Source organism: Humulus lupulus, chromosome 9, assembly GCF_963169125.1.
Source record: "Humulus lupulus chromosome 9, drHumLupu1.1, whole genome shotgun sequence".
Lineage (NCBI taxonomy): Eukaryota > Viridiplantae > Streptophyta > Magnoliopsida > Rosales > Cannabaceae > Humulus > Humulus lupulus.
In genome coordinates this window covers 157,715,800-157,725,670 of record NC_084801.1, presented here as the reverse complement: position 1 = coordinate 157,725,670, position 9,871 = coordinate 157,715,800, and the positions used below count along the sequence as shown (strand labels likewise).

The following is a 9,871-nucleotide window of genomic DNA, read 5'->3' as shown; positions in this document are numbered from 1 at the left end:
TGAAAAATGGAGACTTGTAAAATATTTTTATGATGGTTTGACTCCCTCTAATCGTCAAATGATTCAATCTATGCATACTGGAAATTTTTTAAAATTTCAAGGACAAGAGGCGTGGGACGCCCTTGAAGATTTATCTGTCAATTCACAACAATGGAATTATTTTGATCCTAGGTCTAGGTCAACTAATTCACCAAAAAGAGGAGGAAGGTATGAAGTAAAAGAAGAAGTAGACTTAAGAACATCTTTAGATAAATTAGCGAGAAAAGTAGAAGCTTTAGCCATAAGCCAAACTATAAACTCTCCAATACAACCAAGAAAAGATGTTTGTTCCATATGTTCTAGTCCATGCCATAATGCTCAATCATGCCCTTCCTACCGAGAAGCCTTTTCTGAGGAGGCCAATGCACTTCATGCTTATGGGAAACCAAATGATAGCCCATTTTCATCCACCTACAATCCAAATTGGAGAAACCATCCGAACTTTTCATGGAGACAAAACCAACCCCAAATGAATCAAGGGCACCAATACAACACACAAAACCAAGCTCATGCCCCACAAAATCAACCATATCCGCAACAAAGAAAACCTTCCTTAGAAGATACTTTACAACAATTTATGCAATCCACCCAACAAATTCTACAAAATCAATCTCAATCTATTACCAAACTCGAGACACAAGTAGGACAACTCGCCACTGCTTTAGCTGATAGAGAAAAAGGAACATTCCCTAGTCAACCTATCCCTAACCCAAAAGGTCAATATGAGATAGGAAAGTCTAGTCATAATGGAGAAGTCAAATCAATTTCAACTCTTAGGTCAGGAAAGAAAATTGTCAAACCCGATTACATACCCGAGGTTGAAAACGAAAAAGAAAAAGAAAAGAGTCAGCCTTCTAGTTCTAATCTCAATGACTCATCAAACAAAGAAATTCCAATCCATCCTTTCATTCCAAAAGCCCCATTCCCACAAAGATTACTTCCAATTAAAAAAGGCGGCCAATATAATGACATCTTAGAAGTTTTTAAACAAGTTAGTATCAATATCCCTTTCTTAGATGCCATTAAACAAATTCCTGCCTACTCCAAATTTTTAAAGGATCTTTGTACTGTTAAAAGAAACACTAATGTTCCTAAAAAGGCGTTTTTAACTGAACAAGCTAGTTCCATTATTCAATATAAGAGTCTTGTTAAATATAAAGATCCTGGGTGTCCCACAATTTCATGCATTATTGGTGATCATTTTATTAACAAAGCTTTACTTGATTTGGGTGCTAGTGTAAATTTATTGCCTTATTCTGTTTATAAGCAACTTGGTCTTGGTGAGCTAAAACCTACCTCTATAACTCTTCAATTAGCCGATCGTTCTGTAAAAATTCCTAGAGGCATTATAGAGGATGTTTTGATAAAAGTTGATAAATTTTATTTTCCTGTTGATTTCATTGTTCTTGATACTCAACCTGTGGAAAATATGCATGCTCAAATTCCTATCATTTTAGGTAGACCATTCTTAGCTACATCTAATGCAATCATAAATTGTCGTAATGGTGTTTTGAAATTATCTTTTGGAAATATGACTGTTGAATTGAATGTTTTTAATGTTGCTAAATCTGTTGAGTGTGAGAAAATGCATGAAGTTAACATGATAGATAGCATATGTGAAGATGATGGAAATGACTTACTTGGCTTTTGTGAAAAATACTTTGGTATGAACTTGCATGTTGATGACTCTAATGATGATGTGAATTCTTTGGTAGAGCCTATACCCTTAAATGAAACCAAAGTTGAACCTTTTTCACCCTTAGATCATGTTCAAACAATTTCCGAGTCTCCAAAGTTAGACCTTAAACCTTTGCCAGAAAATTTAAAATATGCTTTTCTAGGAGAGTCTGAAACCTTACCTGTTATCATAGCATCCGCTTTAGATAAAGAACAAGAAGGTAAATTGTTAGATGTCCTTAGAAAACATAAAGAAGCCATAGGTTGGACCATTGGAGACATTAAAGGAATTAGCCCATCCATATGTATGCATAGAATCCATCTAGAAGAGAATGCTAAAACCTCTCGGGAATGTCAAAGAAGATTAAATCCAAATATGAAAGAAGTAGTTAGAGAAGAGGTCATAAAATTGTTAGACGTAGGTATCATTTACCCTATTTCTGATAGTCAATGGGTTAGTCCTGTTCAAGTTGTGCCTAAGAAGTCTGGGATCACAGTTGTTGAAAATGAGAAAAATGAATTAATCCCTACTAGAGTACAAACGGGGTGGAGAGTGTGCATAGATTATAGAAAGTTGAATAATGTTACTAGAAAAGATCATTTTCCATTACCTTTTATTGATCAAATGCTTGAACGATTAGCTGGCCATGCATATTATTGTTTTCTTGATGGGTATTCGGGGTATAACCAAATCCCCATCGCCCCAGAAGATCAAGAAAAGACTACTTTTACATGCCCTTTTGGAACTTTTGCATATCGTCGCATGCCCTTTGGATTATGTAATGCACCTGCGACTTTTCAAAGATGTATGATTTCGATTTTTTCTGACATGGTTGAAAGATTTCTTGAAGTATTTATGGATGATTTTTCTGTGTTTGGTTCCTCTTTTGATGAATGTTTGCACCATCTTTCACTTGTTTTAATTCGTTGCAAAGAGAAAAACCTTGTGCTCAACTGGGAAAAATGTCATTTTATGGTTAAAAAAAGAATTGTTTTAGGTCATGTAATCTCATCTGACGGCATAGAAGTTGATAAAGCTAAAGTTGATCTTATTTCAAAACTTCCCCCACCTAAAATTGTGAAAGAAATTAGATCATTTTTAGGCCATGCCGGTTTTTATAGAAGATTTATAAAAGACTTTAGCAAAATTTCTCGGCCTTTATGCCATTTACTTGGAAAAGAAAATGCTTTTGACTTTGATAATAATTGCCATGTTGCCTTTGAAAAATTAAAAAATTTGTTGACTACTGCACCCATTATTCGACCTCCTGATTGGAAAATACCTTTTGAAATAATGTGTGATGCTTCTGATTATGCTATAGGTGCTGTCTTAGGACAAAGACTTGAAAAAATACCTCATGTAATTTACTATGCTAGCAAAACTTTAAATGATGCTCAATTAAATTACTCCACAACCGAAAAAGAATTGCTTGCTGTTGTTTTTGCATTGGAGAAATTTAGATCTTATCTGTTAGGGTCTAAAATTATTGTCTATTCTGATCATGCTGCATTAAAATATCTCTTGTCGAAAAAAGATGCTAAGTCTCGTTTGATCCGTTGGATCCTGCTTTTACAAGAATTTGACTTAGAAATACGTGATAAAAAAGGATCTGAAAATGTTGTTGCTGATCATTTATCTAGACTAGTTGTTGAAACTATACATGATTCCACCCCTATCACTGAAACTTTTCCTGATGAACAATTGATGCATGTTTCTTCCTTGCCTTGGTATGCTGATATTGTTAATTATTTGGTCACTAAAGAAATACCATCTCATTGGTCTAAGCATGATAAATCTAAATTTTATTCTGAGGTGAAAAACTTTATTTGGGATGATCCTTACTTGTTTAAATACTGCCCTGATCAAATAATTAGAAGATGCATTCCAAACTGTGATCAATCTAAAATCATATCTTTCTGTCATGATCATGCATGTGGAGGACATTTTAGTGGTAAGAAAACAGCTGCTAAAGTTTTACAATGTGGTTTTTATTGGCCTACTATCTTTCATGATACATATGTTTATTGTAAAGCTTGTGAACGTTGCCAAAAGTTAGGAAGTTTAACTAAAAGAAATATGATGCCTTTAAATCCTATTCTTATTATTGACATATTTGATGTTTGGGGCATTGATTTTATGGGACCATTTCCTAACTCTTTTGGTAATCTTTATATTCTTGTTGGAGTCGATTATGTATCTAAATGGGTTGAAGCTATTGCATGCCACACTAATGACCACAAAGTTGTGCTTCGGTTTTTGAAAGACAATATATTTTCCCGTTTTGGTTCACCGCGTGCTATAATTAGTGATAACGGTACACACTTTTGTAATAAGCCATTTGAACATTTGATGAAACAATATGGCATTACACATAAAGTCTCAACACCATATCACCCACAAACTAGTGGTCAAGTTGAAGTGTCTAATAGGGAAGTTAAGCACATTTTAGAAAAAACTGTGAATCCAACTAGGAAAGATTGGTCCTTAAGACTCACTGATGCATTATGGGCGTATCGTACCGCGTACAAAACACCCATTGGCATGTCACCCTACAGACTTGTGTATGGGAAGGCGTGCCATTTACCTGTTGAGTTAGAACATAGAGCCTTTTGGGCAATTAAGCAGTTAAACTTTTCTTTAGACAAGGCAGGTGAAAAACGAAAACTTCAACTAAATGAACTAGACGAAATTAGGAATGATGCATATGACTATTCAAAAAAGTATAAGGATCGCATGAAATTTTACCATGATAAAATATTTTGAGAAAAGATTTTTATCCAAGTCAGAAAGTCCTTTTATACAACTCTCGTTTGCATTTATTCCCGGGAAAGTTACGCTCTAGGTGGTCCGGTCCTTACATTGTTCGTATTGTTTTTCCACATGGAGCTATTGAAATTGAAAATCCTAAAAATGGTGATATATTTAAAGTTAACGGACAAAAATTAAAACCATTTTTAGAATTAAAAACTGATGAAGTGGATGAGATACTCCTTGAGGACCCTGTTTACCATGCTCTTTGATTCCTGTGTGATCTTGATAACTTGTGTTTTATTTGTATTGTTGTTTTATGTGTGATTTAATTTTTGTTTGTTGTATCCTCTACTCTCTTAGCGGTGCACCATATCGAGGTACGACCATTCTAAACTCTAAACTCTTGTCAATTTTAATTTATATTTACATTTTGACACATTGAGGACAATGCTTAAATTAAGTTTGGGGGTATCGAGTTTATATGGTTATTATCATTAAGGAGAGTATGATTTATTTTGTTTATGCTTTACGTTGTTTTTAATTTTTATATTTTGTGTTAATTTTTGTTTTTATTTATGTTTGTATTTGAAAAAAAAAAAAAAAAAATTTGGTGATTTTTTTTTCATTTTCAATGATAAAAATCTTGATTGAGTTTGAGTTTAGTTCTCTTAAAAATATGAATAATTCTTAAGCTTTGTTTTTAATTATAGGGTCAATTTTGCTTGTAACAAAAATTACATTTTTCATAACAAGAACACTCTTATTTCCTATAAGTTTAAGTGAAAAATAATTTTAATGAAAACCTATTTTCTAAAAGCAAAATTGACAATTTAATTATTTACATAAGCTTATCTTTTATTCATAATAATTTTTGAGATTTATTTTCATTGTGCAATTTTTGAGAAAATCCTTTTTATATCACCAATAAAAATTGTGTGTTTATTTTTTCTTTTGCTTGAGGACTAGCAAAACTTTAAGTTTGAGGGTGTGATAACTCTACAAAATAGAGTTATTTTACCATGTTTTACATGCTAATTGTTGCTTAGTTCATGAGTTTTTAATTAACTTATTAAGTTTTTATGTAATTTTTAATTTATTAGTCTTATTGTAGTTTTCTAGATTTTTATATGTTTTTATAGATATGTTATTATAATATGTTGTAGTTTAATTATTTAAAATTAGTATTGTTAGTTTGAATGCTAAAAATATGATTTTATTGAAATTAAATGTTATGTAAATTAAATTTTAATTAATGTTTTCATGGGAGTTATATGATATATTTTATTAATGAAAATATTTAATTTTAATTTAGTTTATAATTTATTGTGTAGGAAAATTATTGCCCTTGAAAAGCAAGAAAATCAAAGGAAAGATGGTAATTTTGAAAGAAAGTAACAAGAAAAACGGTGTTTCTCCAAAAGCCCAACCACGTGAGGCCCACTCTAGGCCCAACCCGTGGCCCCCCCTCCAACACCCAGCCACCACATTGCTGCCATTTCCCTTATTGAGCCCAACAAAAATGCATTTTGTCCCTTTGTCCCCTATGACAAAAATGCCAACTTTTTACCCTTTTTCCTACACATTTTCACCACAACATCATCATTACACCCTATAATTTACCTCTACATACCATATTTATTTTATTTAATTAATCTAATCAATTTAATTAATTTAAATTGATTATTTTAATAAACTCATTTTGGCTATAAATATGGACTTTCAAGACCATTTTTGGGGTGCTTAATGTTTTGGTTACCATCTTTTTCTCGTATTTTCTCTCTACCATTCTCTCTTCCATTTGGGTTTTTCAAGAGCATTTTGCAAGTATGTAATTTCTCCTATTTTGTAATTTGGGTTTCTCCTATTTTGTAATTTCTACTCAAGTTATGTGCTTCTAATCTTTTTCATAAGATTATTAAGATCATGATGAAGCAACTTGTAACTAGGTATTATTTATGTTGTATGTTGATTTCCATTGTAATACAACAAAGTTTATGGATTTTTCTTCTACATATATTTCTTTCATCTTAAATATCTTGTATTTTAGATTGTTAGAACATATTTACACTTTGTTCTTCATTAGTGCATAAACATAATATTCTTTGTGTAAGATGTGTCATTAAATTGTACACATCCATGCTTAGAACAAAAATATTATGTTTTGCCTTATAAATAATGTTCATTGATTTATTTGTTATTTCATTAGATTGATTTACACTAAATGCTTTGAAATTATAATTTTGAAAAGTGAAGAAAAATCCTATCTTTTTATAAGAAATTTGTGCTTAAAATTATAAATCTTTTTGGAAAATGATAGTTTAAAATATTTTAACTATCACTAAAACTTGGGAATCAATATACTAATAAATATTATTAAACTTACATTTTGTGGATTCTAGTATCTTAATAATCTTTTCTTTTAACACTTATTTTCTACTCATTATTGCTTTATTTTTATTCTCTTAAATAGCTTTATTTTTCAATCTTTTATTTTATGTTCATAATATTAAAATTCATCAATCTTTGGAGCTAGGTTAGAATTTATTATTTTTGATTTAAAATAGTTTCATTTTCGATTTTAGACAACTCCCTTGGGTTCGACATCCTTGCTTACACGATCACTATTCTTTATGGACGATTCGTGCGCTTGCGATATATAAATTTTTAAACATACCCGTTTTGGGTCCATCATAATTCTAGACCATAAATTAGAGCCTTGTACTCGGCTTCGTTATTTGTGGAAAATTTCTCCAACCGTATGGCTTCCTCAATTTTCAGTCCAGAGGGTGCCTCCAATACGACGCCAATTCTAGCTCCTTGAGAATTGGAGGCTCCGTCTGTGTGCATCGTCCACATCCACTCATCTTCTGATTCCAGCAGTTCAGGTAAGGTCTCTGAGGTGAAAGATTTTATCTCAACTAGGAAACCAACTAGTACTTGGCCTTTCTTTGCTTTTCGTGGCAAGAACCGTGTATCATATGTCCCGAGTTCAATTGCCCATTTGGATAATCTACCAGAGAGATCGGGTTTGTTCAAGACCTGCTTTAGTGGGTAGTCCGTGTATACAATGATGGTATGGCCTTCAAAATATTGTCGCATCTTCTTCTTTGTTGTAATTAGCATGAGGACCAATTTTTCCATCATGATATAGCACATTTTAGAGTCTAGTAGCATCTTACTACAGTAGAACACTGGCTTCTGTTGGCCTTCGTCTTCTCGAAAGACCACAGAACTCACGACAAAGTGCAAATCAGACTGGTAAAGGAAGAGATCTTCGTTGGGGACGAGAGAGCTTAATACGGGAGGAGTGCTCAGATAGGCTTTCAATTCTTCGAATGCATTATTTTGTTCTGCCCCCTAGGTGGTGTTGGTAGATTTCCTGATGCATTGGAGGAAAGGCTGGCAACGATCGAACATGCGGGATATAAATCTGCTTAGTGCTACGACTTTGCCTATCAGAGCTTGGATATCCTGGATGGTTCTAGGTTCCTTGACCTCTAAGAGCGAGGCAATCTGGGTTGGATTGGCCTCGATGCCTCTCTGGCTAACCACATATCCTACGAATTGGCCAGAGGACACCCCAAAAGCACACTTGGTTGGATTCAATTTCATTTTATGGGCGTCGAGGATGTTGAAGCATTCAGTTAGATCTTCCACATGTGTAACACCTTGTCGATATTTGACGACCATGTCATCGATATATACTTCCATGTTCCTCCCAAGCAATGAGGAAAAAAGTTTGTGCATCAGCCTCTGATATGTTGCGCCTGCATTTTTTAGTCCAAAGGGCATAACTCTGTAACAATATAGGCCGCACTATGTGATGAAGGCCGTGTGGATTCGGCCTTCTGCCTTCATTGGGATCTGATTGTATCCTGAGTAGGCATCAAGGAAACTCGTTCTTTCGTACCCTGTCGTAGCATCTATCATTTGATCAATTTTTGGGAGAGGGTAGCTATCTTTAGGACATGCTTTGTTCAAGTTGGTGTAGTCTATGCACACTCATTTTTTTTCCATTTTTCTTCGGGACCACTACAGGGTTGGCTAGCCAACTGGGATACAGGCATTCTTCGATTGCTCCTATGCTTAGAAGTCATTGTACCTCTTCTTGTATGGCCTGGTTGATTTCGGGAGCAAACCTCCTCTGCCTCAGTTTGATGGGCGGGAAGTTGTTTGATATGTTGAGGCTGTGACTCATGACAGAAGGGTCTATTCCTGGTATATCATGCGAAGACTAGGCGAAAGTCCCAACTCTGGCTTTCAGGAACTGGACTAGGGTATGCTTTTCCACCTCAGGAAGCTTGGCATTTACCAGCACTATTTTGGATGGGTCATCATCATCTATACAGATTTCTTCTAGATCATCAAGGGTGGTCTGGGGCTTTTTGCGATCTTCCTCTACATCTATACCTTTGAGACACGCTGGTAAGTTTTCCTTTGATTGCTATTTGGTGGGGTTGTCGTCAGGAGAGGAGGTGCCAGAATCATTTATCTCTTTCAGGGTAAGGAAGCATTTCTTTGCCTGCTTCTGACACCCTTTTATGTCGATTGTATAACAGTCGTTGGGTGATTGGCACCGCATAAATTGGTGCAAAGTGGAGACTACCCCCTGCATTATGTGGATCCAGCTCCTTCCCATGATGGCGTTGTAGCTTGTGACAAAGTTCACTATGAGGAAGTTCACTGGCAAGGTGCATTCTGCGGCGACTACGTTTGATCTAACGACGCCTTTCGGGTATACCTTTTGGCTGTTGAATCCCAAGATTGGTGCAACTGAGGGTCTAATATGAATTTCTTCGAGTCCCATCTTCTGAAAGGCTTCCCAAAAGAGGATATCAACACCACTACCCCCATCGACTAAAACTCTCCCCAACTGGCAATGGTCGACCTGTAACGAAATGACTAAAGGATCGTCATGGGGTAGGTGCACTCCCCGCAAGTCATCTTCTGTGAAGGTGATTGCAGAGCCTGGATAGCATCTGTCTTCCGAGGCGACAAGGTTGACGATGTGGCCTAATGACTTGTATCACTTCACCCTTTCCTCCATTCTTTTATGATTTTTGGATGCCTGCTCTTGTTCCATGGTGATCTCCATGTTCCCGTGTATCATGGGGATTTGTTTGAGAGGCTCTTGTGAGCTCGTGGAAGCCACATTTAGGGAGTTCGCCACGGGCGGTGTCGAGGCAGAAGTGGCGTTGGGTTGCGAGATGCCGAGTTTTCTTAATCCTTTAATATACTGGGTCAATCATCCACTTCTCATGAGGGCCTAGATTTGATTATGGAGTTTGTGGCACTCGGAGATTGTGTGGCCATGATCCTTGTGGAAGAGGCAGAACCTATTTTTATCTCTTCTTTCCGAGGGAGTGGTGATTTTGTACGGCTCACGCCAGGTAGGTCTGTCTT

The 9,871-nt window shown here is 35.4% G+C and overlaps 1 protein-coding gene across 1 annotated transcript; it reads left to right on the top strand.

The window, feature by feature from the left end:
• Positions 1–2,086: 2,086 nt before the first annotated feature.
• Positions 2,087–5,439, top strand: LOC133802284 (uncharacterized; the record flags this gene model as incomplete). The annotated part of the gene is made up of 5 exons (XM_062240563.1): positions 2,087–2,174; positions 2,898–3,092; positions 3,294–3,668; positions 3,903–4,179; positions 4,587–5,439. Coding segments are annotated over 5 exons (1,086 nt in total), but the record flags the coding sequence as incomplete, so codon positions are not given.
• Positions 5,440–9,871: the final 4,432 nt, after the last annotated feature.